Below are 18219 nucleotides of genomic sequence, written 5' to 3'. Positions count from 1 at the left end.
GCTGCCTTTGTTTCACTACCACTGTTACCTCATTGCTATTCACTGCCTTCATCCATCACTGCTCACTACCACTCTAGATCATTGTCACTGTCACCATAGTTACTACCCTTAGCTCACTGTAGGATAACTTTAGCTAGGAAGACTTCATCACACTCACAAGTCCCTGTGGACAAACCCCTACTCATCCCTATACTATAAAGCTTGGCCTTGTATACTTGCAAGTTTTGTGTGCAACCCCATTTTCACACCAAGTTTTTGGCGCCGCTGCCGGGGAAGCGTATAAAATTGAAGCGAAATGAAACGGGCCTACAGTAATACCGCAAGTGCACGGTCGTCAGTTGTAGCTCGTGCAAGTACGGGTCGATCCACAGAGACTGGGAGTGTTTTGGAGTTTCTAGCTATTTGGGCTCTAAATTGCTATTGGGCTTCTAATTGTGCTTTGGGCTTAGTGGGTTTGTAACAATGAAATGGTTTTGGGCTCAGTGGGCTTTTGGATTGACTGTGAACTTATGGGCTTTGTGTCTTTTCAATATGGGCCAACCTAGTGCTCTCCATGAATACATGTATCCCACAATAAAAATTCCATTATCATGTATTGTATTACCTCAAACCAATACCCCTTTTAAAATAAATGCAAGCATGATACAAATACTTCCTATATTTCAAGGGTTCGATTCTGAGAACCCCTATACTCATGTAAGAGAGTTTGAACAAATTTGTCGGACTATGCAACCTGATCATATGTCCGAAGACTCTCTGAAATTGCGTTTGTTTACATTTTCTCTAAAGGAAAGGGCCAAAACATGGTTTTACGGTTTGAGACCACAATCAATCACCACTTGGGAACAACTCACTAATCAATTTTTCCAAAGATTTTTTCCACATCATAGGACCATCGCTATTCGTCAAAATATCAATTGTTTTGTCCAGTTGGATGAGGAAACTGTTTTTGACTATTTTGAACGTTTTAATGATTTGTTGAGCGAATGTCCACACCATGGATTTGAGAAGTGGAGACTTGTCGCTATCCTCTATGAGGGACTAGACTTTAAATCTCGAGCCATGGTTGAGTGTATGTGTAATGGTGAATTTCTTGATAAAACTGTGGATGATGCATGGAAATTTTTAGCTGAGATTGCAGAGAAAACCCGTCACTGGGAGTCCATTAGGGAAACTGAGACACTGTCACATGATATTGGTGGTAATGAATTGAACTTTGGAAATAGCATGTCTAGTCCTTCTCATGTGTATGATATTGAATATGAACCTAATCTAGAGGAACATGAGTTGACTAATGACACCACAACTGCTAATAGGGACAAGTATGCATATTACTATGATGATGATGATGATGATGTTATGTTAGAAGAACATGTCTATGCTGAAAATGTTATGGAACCTTTGGGTTCAAATACATTAGGCTTCTCTGCCTCGACCTTCATGAATGATGTTTCTTCTAGTATTCCATATACATGTGATGTTGATACTGATTTTGAGCATGTGCATCTGTCCTATGAAGATGACTTAGGTAATATAGAATCTTCTGTTGACACTAATATGCATGAAAATATAATTGTTGTGTCTGATTCTCTACCTGGGTCACGTTGTGATGTTTCCACTGATTTGCCGATGCATGAGAATAATTCTTCTGATGATGTTGATGATTCTGATTTGTGTGAGCATGGTAAGCATGTTGTGACACGTGTAGAAGACTTAGGAGATGTTGATGTGATTAGTAATGATGTTCCTATCGTCCTACATAAGTCACAATCTGATGGCCTTCCACCCAACCTAGATTTGGTTTGTACCCATATTGTCAAACCGACTTTTCTGAGAGTCCCTAATCTAGGATTGGAACTGTGTGCTTCCCAATTCCTCTTGGACTATTTTGCATCTAAGTATAATATCTTTGAGGAGCCACAGTTGGAATTAGCATGTTTGCCTGTCCCTAGCACAGTTCATTTCGAGCTAGACCTTGTGCATGATGAACCCCCAAAACTGCGAGATTTTGTTTCCAAAATTTTATCCGTTGAAAAATCCAGGTTTGGGGGTAGCTCATTTTGTTTCACAGCTTCACTTGCATGCCTATCATATTATTATTGTGTGAAGCTGTTGAAACCTCTACACTTTGTCTTTTGGGTTGATCCTCAACTCTTTAGATTGTTAGTGTATGGTGAATTTTTGTATATAATCCAGTAGATAAAATTTCTTAAAAACCTTTTTGTTCCTTTTGTATATATTTTGCTAATCCAATATGATCTCGGCTGACATATGTTGGATTCTTGCCTTGAATAACGGAGTTCTAATATTGCTTTCGCCGAAATCGGGTATTCTCTTTCCTATTTCTCTACTCAACATGATCCTCTTCGTATGTTGTATTATAATTTTGTTCATATTTTGAAACATTGAGGACAATGTTTAGTTTAGGTTTGGGGGTGAAAAGTAGATACTTTGATAATATGCCATAATTGAAAACAAGAACTCCTTCTTTTTGAAAAAAAATGAAAAATGAAAATTAAAAATTAAAAAATTGAAAAAAAAACATAAAAATGGAGATCATTTACCTTGAAATGTTGACTCTTGTGCAAATATGTAATTATTAGGAGTCTTAGTCTAGATATTTAGGCACCCTGATTCTAGCACAATTCACATAGTGATAAGAAATTTGCACGCGCACGATCTACCAATACATGGATATCCTCGATCTTCAAGGTGTTTGATAGGAAGTCACGATTGCCAATCACTTTAGAATACTGAACGAAACTTGACTAGCTTGTTCTTTGGTTGGTTGGGATAGAAGGTGGAGGTTACATTAAGAAAGACAACCATCGAATTCAACTGGGTGCATCAAAAAGGGCTACCTCTTGCAAAGTGTCATGAAATCTTTTGTTTCCTTTTGTATATGTATCAAAAGTGTTTCTTTATCAAAAAATAAAAAAAATAAAAAAAATGATGTATATATTCAGAAAAAAAAAAAAAAAAATCAATCAAGTATTTATCAATTCCATCCTCTCTTGTTCCAAAAATAAAAGAGAGTAGTCATTGTAAATAAGAGTCATGTAAAGAGTCATCTTTTGTGTTTTATTGTAATAAGCAAGGAAGGGTGTATGCCATTGATGTACAACGCGAGTAATTATGAAATACCTCCAACTCATTCACAATTCTCGTAAAGTCCGGACAGCTAGCTAGATTTCGACCTTGGTTCTTAGCCTGAGAAACTATCTCTTGGTGATTAGTAGTCATAACATCCGATCTTTCTTTACACATGTGTAGATACACTTTACACTCTTATCACATGTCTTTATTTGTTATCAGTGCTAGGATTGTGCCTTCGATAGCTAGATTGACATCTTCATTTTGCTGTGAGCTTCTACTGACTTGCGCATGTCACATTTGATGGAATCTGAGCTTATATTTTGTCCTAGAACTTTGTAGGTACGTTCTAAGCAAACCTTCACGAGACTTCACTCGTCCACTAGGGACACTTAGTGTTTTAAAAGGCTTAGTGCATACGCTAAATGCATTCGAGAGACCAGCGACAGTGGTATAGGTAGGATTTCCTTAGTTTTGTTTTACTTGAGGACAAGTAAAATTCAGGTTTGGGGGTATTTGATGAGTGCTAAAAAGTGCATATTTCTATATATTTTTCTTGGCATTTAACTCATCTTTTGTGCATTAATTCTACATTTTATCCCATATTCTGTGTTTTCGTTGTTTTCAAGAATAAATACTTTTCTTAATTAGTTTTGCATTTTTAGGTACTAAATAAAGCCTGGTTAACTCACGGAGCGAAAAGAGCAAAGGAACGGCAAAGACTCTCGCTAGGAGGAATCGAAGAATGATGTTTGCAAGAGCCGGATCAACTAGAAGTGGGCTTGAAGAGGAAGAATTGTTCTTAAAGAAGATATGGGCTTGGCATACCCAAGGCCCAAAACCCTTACCCAAACCCGTTTTCCTTCTTAACCGTAAGATTGGATCCATTCCATCATCCAACGGTCGCTGCATCATCGTGCATCAGATTTCGATGCATCTGACCAACACTACAACACCTAATCCCATCTGGTGCCGTCAGGTTTGTTGTATCACTAAATCTAACGGTCGCTCAGAGCTTGTTTACATCGTGCCGTTCGATTTAATTAGTAAGTGATTATCCAACGGATCTCCTCGCTCCGCATCAATTTCAGATGATTCCGCTCAACACCCTAGCAACCGAACCCTTATACCCCAAAACAAACAGCCCCTAACCCATTCTTCTCTCGAGCTCTTCTTCCCCTTCTTCCCAAAATTTGCAGAGCCTGCAAATCCCTTTCCCCGACCATGGCAGAGCTGCTCTCTTCCTCCACCTCGAGCTTCACCACTTCCACCTTCACCCGACATCCCAGAAACCAAAACCCATCACTCTAAACTCTATCTCTCTCACCTCTATCTCATTCACCCTATGAGATAAATCTAAGAGAGCTAGGGTTTGAGTATCAGTCGACAGGAGCATCAGAGAGTATGGGAAAAGAAGGAGAGGACGAAAAGGAAGCATGAGTCGAGCACAGGGGAGACAAATTCAGAGAATCAGTGAGTTTAATTTCGAATTTAAAAATTAGGGTTTGCAAATTTGAGGGTTGGGTGTAAAAACCCTAATTGGGTGTTCTGATTATAAATAGAAAGTGAGGGTGTAATGTTTTGGATATGTCTGGATTAGCCAGCTTCACTCTCTAGAGGTCTGGACTAGCCAGGACCTCAATTGTCCTGTTTTGTTCCAAGTTCAATGCTATTTTCCATGTCCTGTTTATATTCAAATTTCAATTTCAGTTCAGTTTATTTCAAGTTTATGTTTAAATTCAGTAGTAGTTGCATTATGTTCTAATTCATTGTGTTAAGGTTTAGATGAAACCTCAGTGCACTGTCTGATAGTGGAATGCTAGGTTAGAGCCTTAATGTATTGTTTTGATTGAGAAATGGGAAGAGATTGATGCTCATAGTGCCTGTGATTGATTGTTCTGTCAAAAGACAGTCAATGCTAGGGGCAAACTAGTGAGCAAATTAGTTTTCCTCCCATTCTAGATGTATGCATAGGATTTTCAACTCAACCTAGATTGCATTGCTTGATTAGGGCACAAGGTGGATTCAATTGCCTTAGTAACTTCACACAGTTCTGCATCTTTTTCCTTTTCTGTCACTGTTGCTCAATGCCTTTGCCTTAGGCTGCTGCCTTTGTTTCACTACCACTGTTACCTAATTGCTATTCACTGCCTTCATCCATCACTGCTCACTACCACTCTAGATCATTGTCACTGTCACCATAGTTACTACCCTTAGCTCACTGTAGGATAACTTTAGCTAGGAAGACTTCATCACACTCACAAGTCCCTGTGGACAAACCCCTACTCATACCTATACTATAAGCTTGGCCTTGTATACTTGCAAGTTTTGTGTGCAACCCCATTTTCACACCAGTACCAACTCGTGCTGATAATACAATGGCATTGATTCCTTGGCTCAAAACCTTCGGGTTTATCATATCCTCATCTAAGAATACTGCGAATGGCGTTTGCGCAAGGGGAGATAAAGAAAGCGAAGCATAAAAGTAAAACTCATGAAGCGTTAGACAAAAATAAAGTGTTGAAGTGTAAATGAGACCGGGATTTACGTGGTTCAGCACTAAGGCCTACATCCACGGGGTTGTTGTTTCACTATGTACTTGATGGTTACAAAGATATAGACGAGTGACTTTGTAGTTTACATTGGTCTATCTATTGTAAAGGACTAACCTATACTTACAATCTTTTCTCTCTCTCCTTCCCCTCCTTTTTCGATCCCCTTACTCTTGGTGGAGAAGGGGTATTTATAGGGTTAGAATGTGGCACCCATCTCTGAAGGCCATTGGAACCTTATCTTCTTGTGTTTTGTGTCCATCACGCAGGGGTCTTCGTTCGTAACTTCATCACGCAGAGTCATCCTCGTTCGTTTCACGGGTTGATCGACACGTATGCTGCTCAGAGTGTTTAATGCGGGTAGTTGAGGCGTCTGCTCGTGTCAGGCAAGTGTTCTCTGCCTCTGTCGCGTCTATGTCAGTACATCTTCTCTCCATCGTTGATCTTGGCTTCTTTTGGGGATGCGATAAAGTAACTCTTTGGGAGTTATTTGGTGCTCCGCAGTACAGCGTGTTACCGGAACATCCTTTAACTTCTGCCGTTAGATTTGCTCGGGCAACGATCCAACGTCGGCGGGATGAGCATCTTGGTTGTGGGCACATGTCATCATGCTTTGATGACTTTGTCCGCATGCTCTCCACGTATGTTCCTATATACACGTGTTTGATGATGAAATATGTGCACACACCATTGATACTTCCCATGTATTTTAATGGTCCTTGGTCATGAACTGCATCATGCAGTATAACCAACGATATTCAGTGCAGTGGAATTATTGAATTTTAGACCATTATAATTGCCACCAATCGTCCAGTCTAAGACGACGACAACCACTATAAGTCGGGAAAAAATGGACGTCCACAAGTATCTAACAAACAAGGGTATATACATTTGATGAACGACTACAAATGTCAGCAGTTTCGATAAACGACTAGTTCTTCTCGAAAATAATTTAATAATATTTAATGGTTTTTCAAAATAGAGTAAATCGATGAAGGTGGCGATGGATCGTGATTAAAATGCAAAACAAGATTAAATTAAAATGCAAAATAATTTAAGGGTATCTAACCGATGCATTTAATAATATTTAATGCAAAACAAGATGACTAAAATGTAAAGCAACTAGAAACGACAATTAAAAAAGTGATTGAAGGTGGCGGTGGATCATGGAGATATAGTGGTCTAAGGCGGAGAAGAAGAAGATGTGATTCATGCCTTGTTTTGGTTTTCTTGGATTTTGATTAGTTGTGGTTTGGGTTTTTTTTTTTGTTAATTTTATTATTGGGTTTAAATAAAATGTCAAAAGATAGGATTTAGGACATATGAGAATTTATGTGGGTGATAGACAGGTTTATTGGGGATGGGAATTAATGTGGATAAGAAATAGGAAAAGTGGGGATAGGAAATAGGGAAAACCAAAATAGGGCAACACTTTTAAGATTTCATAACAACTTTCATATCGGAAATTCTTTTCATCGTCACGGAGCCACCTTGCACGACACTTTTGATCAATTTCCAACAGGGTTTCACTACTTCTCTTGTTTCGAGCCGTTTCCCATATCATACCAATATACTTGTTAACATTCTTAGAAATAATGGAGCTCAATCAACCTCATCGAATCACGATTGTTGATATTGGTTGTTTCTTCTTCAAATTTCAATAAAACGCGTCCCAAAACGGAATGGCGTGTAATGCACCATCAACGATTGGATAATTAGTGAAGAAAACATAATTCCTACGAATGCATTCATCTTGTAACGTACTAAATTTGTGTTGATGAGTAGCTCTTGCACTTCTTGCTCTTCGTATTTCATTTTGCACATTAGCTCGAAGTTCAACTCTTTGATTTCCGGCAGCATGTTGATGTTCTATGAACTGGGCCATATTCATATTTTGAGCCATTGAAAAATCTAAGAAAATATGAAGAAGGTATGAGTTGAAATGAAATTAGAATTAGGTATTTATAGACGGATGAATTTATGTCCGTTGGATTAGATCTAATGGACGGTCTCATTTCCACCGAATGGTCTAGTCTAAGTCGCTAACGGTCTAAACAACACCGAACGAGCACTTAACCAGGCATGTTTGCCACTTTGCCATGCCCATAATGGGTGCAAATGTGGCAAAAGTGGAGCACTGCCGTGCCCATAGGAACCGGCCTAACATGTTCCTTGAGCTGTTTGTGTACAAAATCCATCAAAGCAGTGGGGAATGTTTTGTTGGGAATCTTAGTCAGCTACGTCCCTCAGTTGGAACCAATCTGTACCCCCGATTCTGCGTGTTGTAACGAAATCACCCCGTAATTAGGCATCGACACTCTTTTTCCCTGTGTAGGTAGCTACACCTGTCAAACGCGTGAAGAAAAAGTCTGAAAAAACCCTTGCTGCCATATGATGATCATCAATCACGACTGTTGTTGAAACCCAAAGAAAATAACTCCTTCTGTACCGTCTCATGGATACTTTCCAATTCCCTAAACTCCTGAAAAATTCCATTCTCATCATATTTTTCCTGCAAATCTCATTCTCTCTATCATGGGGTTTCTTCATCCCTGTGGATAATTACCTAGTTCATTGCGGATCGGTTGAAAACACAGTCCTCAACAATCGAATCTTCGTTAGCGATTCGTCTGGTTGTGGATCGAATTTATGGTCTGCAGCTAGGACAACCTCTCTCAAAGATGAAAACCCACTTGAAGGTTCATCTCCTCTTTATCATACAGCCAGGGTTTTCACAAAACTATCAAATTATGAGTTTGAAATCAAAGAAAAGGGAACTCATTTCGTACGTCTTCATTTCTTTCCTTTTGATTCAACGAAACTTAATCTCTCGGATTCTCTTTTTCATGTTTCTGTTAATGGGGTTTTGCTTTTGAGCAATTTTACCGGTCAAGAGGAGGAGAGTCGTAATTTCAAAAATCCTGTTTTGAAAGAATATCTAATATGGGTTGAAAGTGGTGATAAGCTTGTACTTTCATTCATTCCTTCAAAAGAATCATCTTTTGCATTTGTGAATGCCATTGAGGTTATTTCTGCACCTAAAGATCTCATAGCTGATACTGCACAACATGTTACCTCTGAAAGAGTTGAGAAATATAATGGATTGACTAAAGAGGCGTTAGAGACGATTTACAGAATTAATATTGGAGGTCCAAAGGTTACACCTTTTAACGATACTTTATGGAGAACTTGGATACCTGCTGATGGGTTCTTAAAATTAGTTGCTGCTTCAAAGGCAATTTCATTTAGTGGCAGGATCAAATATCATGCTGGAGGAGCCAGCCGAGAAGTTGCTCCTGATAATGTTTACAGTTCTGCCAGAATAATGAGTTACCCTAATGTTTCAATGCCAGATTTTAACATAACATGGGTTTTCCCTGTTAAGTCAGGCTATAGTTACCTTGCTCGGATGCATTTTTGTGATATTGCTAGTATGGCTCTTAATGAGCTCTATTTCGATATTTACATAAATGGGTATGCTGCCTACAAAGATTTTGACATGTCAGAGCTTTCAGGCCAGATGCTTGCTGCTCCTTATTACGCTGATTTTGTAATCGATGCTCATACTGCCAAGGAGTTGACGATTAGCATTGGCCCGTCAAGTCTTAGCAGTCCAGAAAGAATTAATGCGATACTGAATGGGTTAGAGATCATGAAGATGAATAATTCTATGGGTAGTCTTGATGGAGAAATCTCAGTGGATTCAATTATGCGGAGTTCACCAAGAAGGCATATGGGGATTTCAGCGCCCTCAGTTGTTGTTTTAAGTTTATTGCTTGCTGCATTTGTTCTGCATAAGAGGAGGACTGGGAAGAAAGACTCCATGGGGTGGTCACCGTTGCCTGTGGATGTTCCAGAAGGCAAATAGAAGCAACCTTCTTCCTCGGGTAAATTGGTAATATCACGAAGGTTCAATGAGGTTTGTACTATATCAGTATTATATAACTTTTGGTAATATGCAGGCAGAATGCAGGAGACTCCTGCAACTAATGAGTTTGCATGGATATATTTCTGTACGGTGTCCTTTTAAAGGAAATACTTCTTATTTACAGTCTTGCTTTGAAATACTTGATTTGTATCAAAAGCTAATAGTTGAAATGTCTAAACTGAAGCTTGTAAAAGGCATGTTTATTAATTTGTATTAAGCAACTCAAGGAGTTTGGGAAATAACTATTACAATCAAGTGTTTACCTTCCTCCAGTTCTGTTTCCTTTTGATGTTGTGATTGAATCCTTCTTCCATAACACGAAAATAGCGAATAAATAAGGAAAGCCCATGTACTTATCTCTAGGATATTATGATGAATGCATTGACTGCTAATTAGGCCATACAACGTGTTTCAACCTTAAAGTCAGTATGATGAAATCCGCCACTAGGTCATCGTCTATTAGATCCTTTCCTGGTGGAACACACTTTCAAATGATATTTGGTTTGATTTCATATAACTGACTCTGAGGAAAGCATTCATTGATTAGAAAAAGGTGAAAAATCATACATGTACTTGGTTCCTGATTCGAAAATCACGAACTCATCATCATATACTTCATTGTTAGGGAGAGAAATGAATCCTTGTGAACTGTTAGGGATGAACTTCAGACTTCAGTGTTTGGTTATGAATGTAGGAATTTAGGTTCTCAAAGTGGTTATTTTCCTAGAGCACGGGCATTTATTGATTTGAATAAATTCACAAACTCCTCATCATGTACTGCATTGTCAGCAGGAGAAATGCTTACCATTGTGCAAACTTCCTGTAGTAAGACTTATGTTTAAACTTAAACTCAGATATTATAACGGATAAGCTTCTTCATACAGTCTACTGTTAAATCTTTAGCAACTAGAATCTTCACAGAAACTTAGAAAAAGACATTTCTAAAATATAGTTTTGGATACTTTACCAGTGAAGGACACTCAACTCAAATATTGGTTGGATACTTTTCAGTTTAATGTAGTTTTTTTTAATGGATTTCGTTGCTAATTTAACTGTTGCAACGTATCTAGTCTGACCTAAAATTTTGTTCTGTTTTCCCATTTTGAGAAGGAACGCATATTACACAATACCATGATGGTAAGTTTTTGATGTCCACGCCTGACATGCATACAATCACCTCACATTTTATTCTGAATTCAACTCCATTTTTGGTTCAGTGCTAGAACTAATAACATGCTGCACCCAAGCGATGATTACAATCTTGATACTAGATTTTGAAGTCCAGATTGAGAACTCCATTTCCATTTCAATGCTAGATCAAGCATTTGTCACCCCGATGCATTTTATATCAACAGACTTTTTGTGTTTTCCATGATCCATAAAAGTTTTATATGTAAGGAATAGCCGAATGGGAACCAGCAAATGTTGCACCTGAGTTTCTCTTGATTGAGAAATTTAATAGTACTGCCCACTGCCCACGGCAACTATGCAGGATTTCAAAATGATGCTTCTGTTAAAAGTACTTAGCAAAGAATGTTGACTAGGATGGAATAAAAAGAAAAAAGAAAAGAAAAGCATGATTCGCATATAAATCAAAAAATTGTTGCAGACTAAACAGGTGTGGTGCTGACCTATGGGTACATGGTCAAGGGGCTGTTTGCAGAGACTTCTATGGATGTCACAGCTTTCAAATGGAGCTTCCATAACTTTGACAACTGCTATGAGTTACACCAGGTCCACTATCTCTTCCTTATAGTTCATTTCATATCTAGCTCTTCTTCTGGTTCTGATCATTATTAGTACTTGGATACTTGATTGCTTTCCAACTAACTTTTTAGTTCTTAAGCATGAAAGCTAAGCAATAATTACAAGCTAGTTTCCTTTCTGCTGTAGTTTTGCAAAGTTTAAATTGCAATGGCCTCTTGTTATCCTATCTTACCTGCCTCTGTGTTATACTGCATATTGACATGAGCATGAAACAACTATAAGAAACAAATATTTTGTTGTGTATATGAATGTATTGCTGAATCCAAGGATGAAACTAGACGAATACAATTTTCTGCTGCTCCAAAAAATTAAGGCCAGTATGATTCTGAAGACAGAACAGTGAAGTGAACAAGATGCTGCAATTTGATGGCAAAGGCTTCTAAAAAGTTAGCCTAATTAGCATCCTTAGCTTTCCAACACTGAATCCATGTGGAATAGGTTCCCTAGGAAATTAAATCAAATGGCTCCTAAATACTTCTGATTCGAGTTTTTGGATCCCATCATACCAAATTTCAGTTTTTCCTCTCATGGCTTTATAGTTCAGGTGTGCTTCCGAGAGCACATAAATGATGTGATGTCCAAACTCACTTTTCCCCAATCGACAGGAAAAGATAAAAGGAGAGTTTGGTACTACAAGCAATTAAGGAGCATTCATGGTTCGTTGTTCGAGTCCCTGACTGTAAAAGTAGAACCATCTGACTGGAAGTTCAAAACAACTTCTAGGTTCTTTCCCATTATGGATTTCTAAGGTTCTTGACATTATGGATCTTTTAGGTTCTTGCTTGCTCAGGGTTTGTGAACCACACTTCCACTTTGGTGTCCTCTTCCTAAGTTTTCTGTTTTTCTTATTTCTTTCTGTAAGCCATATATGCGCTCTTAGAGTAAAACATGGCACACTGTAAGTTATATCTATTGCCAAAACTGGTAATTGACTATAAACTGTGGGGATCAGAAAAGTCAAAGAATTTACATTATTCCAGGACTTCTCCTTGCTTGGGTGAGAAGGATTTCTTGATTTTTAACATTAAAGAGAAAAACATCAACAATTCTGACAGCAATTCATACTTAAGTGACTTGCCATGATTTGTAGAGCCACTTCCAACCTTATAGTCATTCTTATCACTGCTACAATTAGGAACAACCGACTTCTCTAACTAAAAACAAGCCCTGAGAACCTATGAGATGGAGAAATGTGCCTTGAGAACAGAATGATGTCTGTAATATTTTTACAAAAAGCTTTTCCACATTTGAAGTAAATTTAATTGAACAAAATGATGGGTAGAGCAATTATAACTTCAAGTTTTTTTTTTAATTTTATACAACTGCATGCTGAAGCCATTGGATTCCTTGGCTTACAGCATTATTCTGAAACGTAAATCGTAGAGATACATATTTCACACAAAAATCACCCCAATCTAAGTATTGGTTTAAGTGCAAAAGCTACACTATAAAATAGTTCGGATGAGCTCAGAAACTATCTACCGTCACTGGTTATCAATTGTGAAAAAACTCTGCTGGTCGTTATATCTGAACGCCCATCTTCATTATCCTGATCACTTGACTGAACCGAAGAAATACGTGGAATTGCACGCAGTAGTGGAAGATCAGTTGCATCTTTTATGCTGTCCTCGTGAGGTTCTCTCTCAACTCCTTTCTCCTGAAGTTGCAAGGCATATTCCAAATTCCACAATACATCACCCATTGAAGGACGACCGACACTGTAATCAGACAAACATTTCTCAGCTGTGTCTCCATACTTCTTCAAAGATTTCAGATCAATCTTACCCATGAGTTGAGGATCAATTATTTGCTCGAGAAGTCCTTTCTTTTGCCATAACATTGCCCATTCTGCTAAGTTCATTTGATCTCTAGAAAGTTGAGGATCAATTGCTGGTCTTGCACAGAGTACTTCGAAAAGAACTACACCAAACGAATATACATCCGACTTATCTGTAAGCTTCTGCAGTCTAAAATATTCTGGATCTAAATACCCAAAACTTCCTTTCACTCCAGTGCTTACATGGGTCTCGTCAAGACATGGTCCTGACCTAGAAAGACCAAAATCAGCAACTTTAGCTACATAATTCTCATCAAGCAATATGTTGGTTGATTTGACATCTCGATGTATGATTCCTTGTGCAGAACCTGTGTGCAGGTAATGTAGACCTCTTGCTGAGCCGATGCATATCTCAAGTCTTTGCTTCCATGTCAAAGGTGGTAACCCTGAGCCATATAAATGATTTTTTAATGGTCCTTTCTCCATGAACTCATAAACTAGAATCATCTCTGACTGTTCTTCGCAATAGCCAACAAGGGATACAAGATGACGATGGCGAATCTTTGATAATACCATGATCTCTGTCTGGAATTCGGGTAGGCCTTGCCCAGAACGTCGTCCACCTCGTTTCACTGCTACTTCCATGTTATCTCTAAGCACTCCTTTATATACCATACCAAACCCCCCAGAACCGATAATCAACTTCTTGTCAAAGTTGTTTGTAGCAAACTGTACTTCGGAAAAGGAAATTTTCAAGGCCAGGTTTGCATTTGTGTAAGGAGAGCGGGAGCCTGCAGTAGTAGTTCCTTCAGACACCTTACTACTTGAATTCCCAGCATACACAGGTAAAGATGACCAAGTTTCAGCCGGCTTTAGCTTCCGCTCCTTGTTTCGGCGCTTCAATAAAAAGAATATTGCCAGTATGACAAAGGACAGGAAGACGAATCCTCCTACAATTGAACCCACCAAAACCTTGACATTTTTCTTACTCGATCCTCCTGTCAAGTTTAAAGCTGTTTCATTAATCATCTTCATGATCTCTAATCCATTTAATATAGCATTGACGTTTGTAGGGGTACTCATATCAGATTTACCAACACTGGCATGTACAGAATCTAAATGGTCGGAGTCGACGACAAAGTCGATATAATAAGGTACTGCTAAATCAGGGGCTGTTTTAGCTGATAAATCCAAATTCCGGACAGCAGAGTTTCCGTTCAGATAGACATCGAAGTAGAGCTGATGACGTTCCATAACGAAATCGCAAAAATGCATCCGAACTAGGTATTTATCAGAAGTCCCTGGATTGATTGGCAACCTCCATGTTATGTTGAAATTTACATTTTCAATTGCATTCTTTGTGTTCATCGCCTGAGCAGTATTGTAAACATAATCAGGTGCAATCTCTCTAGTTGATCCTCCATCTTTATAATTAGCTGGACCATTTCGAGAACGGGACACTGCTGCGTCTTTGAGGATTAGATACTCCTCGTCTGGAATCCAAGTCCTCCAAAGAGTATCATTAAATGGTGTAATCTTTTTAAGACCTCCAACATTAATTCTATGAACAATTTCCAATATATTTGAAGATAAGAAACCTTTTTGGAACTCTTCAACTGTTGATGAGCTAACATATTTAGCTCCTTCGTCTTTGATAAGATTATCAGGAGCAGAGAAAACTTCAATTGCATTAACAAATCCGAACCCTGATTTACCCAATGGTTTGAACAAGATTTCAACTTTATCATCCTTGGGCTTTACTATAAACTCCCTTAACTCAACCGAAGTAGTATCTTTCTTACTAAAGTTATTTAGACTCAAAAATCCATTAACCAAAACATCGAACAAACCATTTTTTAGATCATAATTCGGTGAAGTGAAAGGAAAAAAATGAAGACGTACCAGATGTAAGCCCTTCTTCTTGATCTGAAATTCATAATTGGAAACTGTTGTGAAAACTCTAGCTGTATGATATAAAGGTGATAATCCAGGAGATGGGTTTGGGTTCTTGAGCAAGATTTTCGGGGTTGGAGAGACAAAAGCTGAACCCAAATTTGATGCCTCTCCAATGAAATTCCGATTATCAACTACGATGGGGTTATTGTCTGAACCGCCACAGTCGATCAGATAATTATCAATAGGAGTAAAAACTGCCAGAGAGAGAAAATAAAGAGATGATATATAGAGGATAAAAGAGAGAACCTTGAGAGTTTTCATCTCCATTAATGGAGATTCTTGTTGGGTAGTGAAAGTTATATTTCTCTCGGGAATTTGTTTCGCAGAGATGATTAAAAATGGACAATCTTGTGAGTGGTGTTGTGTGGTCACTTAAAAAGGTACAAGATTAAAAATGGACAGTTTCCACTTCTGTAAACTCAAAAAGGTACAAGTATAAAACAAGATATTTGAAACGTCTGAAATTTACAACCTTATTACAGGGGCGGCAAGGTTTATTAGGGTGGCGGCATTCTAATAGAACAAAAAGGATCGTTAGTTAGTCGTTACATGATCATTTAAGGCGTCCCTTATCAAAAAAAAAACTGAAAATGACAAATTAACCCTCATAATTGATAACCTAGTTTAGTGATGATAATCGAATTTAATTTTAATGATTAATTTCATTTATATTAACTCAAAATCAAAACAAAATCAGATTTTAGAGTTAAAAAAAAAAATTTGGAGATGGTAGAGAAATTTTAACCCAAAGTGAAGGTCAATCTCAATCAATTGAAGAAATTAACCAACAAAGTGAAAACCCAATACCTGAAAAATGACCAGGCATACTTCTAAATTAGTCCCAACTAGCTTTTTGTTGCTCAAATACGTAAAAAAATTCAATTTCTTACATTTTCAGAGCTAATTACGGTTGGCATTTTGCTCGTAACCAACCGTAATTCATAGTTAAGGTTCGTAAAAGATGAACTACCAACCGTAACTGGTTAAATTTGGAGAAAACCCAATTGTAAAACCAGTTACGGTTGGTAAACTAAAATGGTTGCCCACCGTAACTGAATAAAATTCTCGGATACAAGAGCATACGGTTGGTAGTTGAACTATTACCAACAGTAAAAACATCAAAATCTCCAGTTACGGTTCGTAATAGAGTTAAAATCAACCGTAACTCACATAAACCCAGAAACTTTAATTTCAATTTTCATCTAAAACCCTAATTTTTGATAGAAATTAAACTTAAATCGAACAAGATAAACTAAACCCTAATTGGATTTTTCAAAACATACTTCATATAAGTCATTACACTATACTTGATTAATTTTCGAATCTTCGATTAATTGAAGACGATGAAATTTTGAGTTTTAATGGAGGTTATGGTTGATGGGAGGAGGAGAAGAGAAGAAGTAAAAAACAAATTTTCAATTTAGGTTAAAAAATGGGGAGGGTAACCTAGTCAATTTACATCGCCTTTAGGACATCCCCTAACCAACTAAAGAGACATTACTATCACATTGCCGCCCCTCTAATAAAACCTGTCGCCCCTATAATAAGCTTAAAATTTTAAGTCGGGTTGTTGGACATTACAGTGAATTTTTAGTATGCCCTCAGTTTTTTTTTTTAAGGAACCTTTTTCATTAATAGGATTTCAAGGTTACAATGAGTTTAAGATCGAAAATAAGAGAATACAAAGTAACAAGAACATACCGTAAGAGTAAAATACCGAGAAATCCGACAAGAGAAAGAGAAGGATTACCGGATTAAGACAAATACAAGTATGAATATGATCCGATTAAATCGGAAGAAGGATGGTTTTTCTCGAAATTAAATTCCAACCATTTAGTTTGTTTTTCTTCTTTAGAAAGAAATGCTCCCAAAGTAGGAGTGATTTGCTCAAATCTCTTGTAACTAGTGACGAAGCTTCTGTCGTCAAAAAGACCACCGATGAAGATTTCGTCGCCGGATAAGTTGATGATGAAGATTCCGATGAAGAGTTTGCCGGAGACAACAAAGATGGAGATTTCGTCGTTGGAGAGCATCACTATTGATCTTATAACCCAACTCAATAACCAAAAATCGCCATTAAAGCGAAGATAAACCTCAAAAGAGTAGATATAACCATCAAAACGGTGTAGCTAAGTAGAAAACATAATAAAAACTAAACTAGTCTAGTACCTAACCTAAAAAGCAAGGAAAAATGAAGAAATTGGACTAGATCTGAGCAGAAAATGGTTATTTTTGATGGTTTTGTTAGGAAAGAAGAAGGAGTGGGAGAGAGGAGAGAGAAGAGAGAAAAAACCAATTCGTCTACCGAGTGACTTAAACTCTTGGACTTTACTTGGGAAAAAGCAAGTCCAATGGACGAGGAGGTTTCATGCAACTAAGATTAGTTTTGTGCTATGTGATAATGTTCTGCCATTTGTGGTCTTTGTTATGATCCACAAATGAATTGACATGATATCTTTTTTACATAACTAATAGGTAATAGGTATTTGCTGCCTTCATCTTATTTTATTAGTCCGCTTTGACAAAGTCATAATATTAAAAAAAAGTTATTAGCCCGCTTTGATAAAGTCATAATATTAAAAATAAACATGTATAATATATAGTATTCTAGAGATAATCTGTGCCGTAACGGCAGTCGTTGTAACATTTGTCTAATAACATGGTAATTCCCGAACTAAACCAAAATCACTTATAACATAGTATTCTTATAATGTTTTAAAAAAAGAGAAAAATGATAACGTAATATTTACTTAATTTAATTATTGCCGCTAGTGGCAATATAGTTATCTTCTAAATTATCCTCGAAATCTGGTTAGGCTGAATTCCATAAATTTTGTATTAATGACTTTTTTAAGGATTAATTCAGAATTCGGATGATATGTACATGTGTATGCCGTTATTCATATATCTGTTTTCCTAACGTTCCAAATGTGGAAAATTATAGTGACAAAAACGTTGGTATTTGTCCTACACATAAAATATTACAATAAATAAACATTTTAGCACAAAACTTACGTATGCCTCTATTTCCCTTTTTTTAAAGTTATAGACTTTCTCAAAAATAACAACTTCCCTCAAATGCTCAACGATATATATGACATCTTTGGTTTTTGCTCCACATACGTTAGTGGAACCGTTCAAATTCT

General features: G+C 37.4%; 2 protein-coding genes and 1 non-coding gene across 3 annotated transcripts; 1 reads left to right on the top strand and 2 right to left on the bottom strand.

Annotated features, from left to right (window-relative positions):
- Positions 1–900: 900 nt before the first annotated feature.
- LOC113362462 lies at positions 901–1004 on the bottom strand. The gene has a single exon (XR_003365720.1). It is a non-coding gene; the product is annotated as a small nucleolar RNA R71 (small nucleolar RNA).
- A 7096-nt stretch (positions 1005–8100) lies between these two features.
- On the top strand, positions 8101–9513 carry LOC113360560 (probable receptor-like protein kinase At5g24010). The gene has a single exon (XM_026604061.1). The coding sequence runs from the start codon at positions 8101–8103 to the stop codon at positions 9511–9513; it is 1413 nt and encodes a 470-aa protein (XP_026459846.1).
- A 3099-nt stretch (positions 9514–12612) lies between these two features.
- On the bottom strand, positions 12613–15460 carry LOC113358516 (probable receptor-like protein kinase At5g24010). The gene has a single exon (XM_026602115.1). It carries the CDS (start codon positions 15338–15340, stop codon positions 12815–12817), a length of 2526 nt encoding a protein of 841 aa, XP_026457900.1. The 5' UTR covers positions 15341–15460; the 3' UTR covers positions 12613–12814.
- Between the last annotated feature and the right edge of the window lie 2759 nt (positions 15461–18219).

This window comes from Papaver somniferum, chromosome 3 (assembly GCF_003573695.1).
Source record: "Papaver somniferum cultivar HN1 chromosome 3, ASM357369v1, whole genome shotgun sequence".
Lineage (NCBI taxonomy): Eukaryota > Viridiplantae > Streptophyta > Magnoliopsida > Ranunculales > Papaveraceae > Papaver > Papaver somniferum.
Note: the sequence above shows the minus strand (reverse complement) of the source record. Positions and strands in the feature narration are given on the sequence as shown.

Coding starts and splice junctions, on each gene's coding strand:
- LOC113360560 (XM_026604061.1), top strand. CDS start 8,101: ATGGATACTTTCCAATTCCCTAAACTCCTGAAAAATTCCATTCTCATC.
- LOC113358516 (XM_026602115.1), bottom strand. CDS start 15,340: ATGGAGATGAAAACTCTCAAGGTTCTCTCTTTTATCCTCTATATATCA.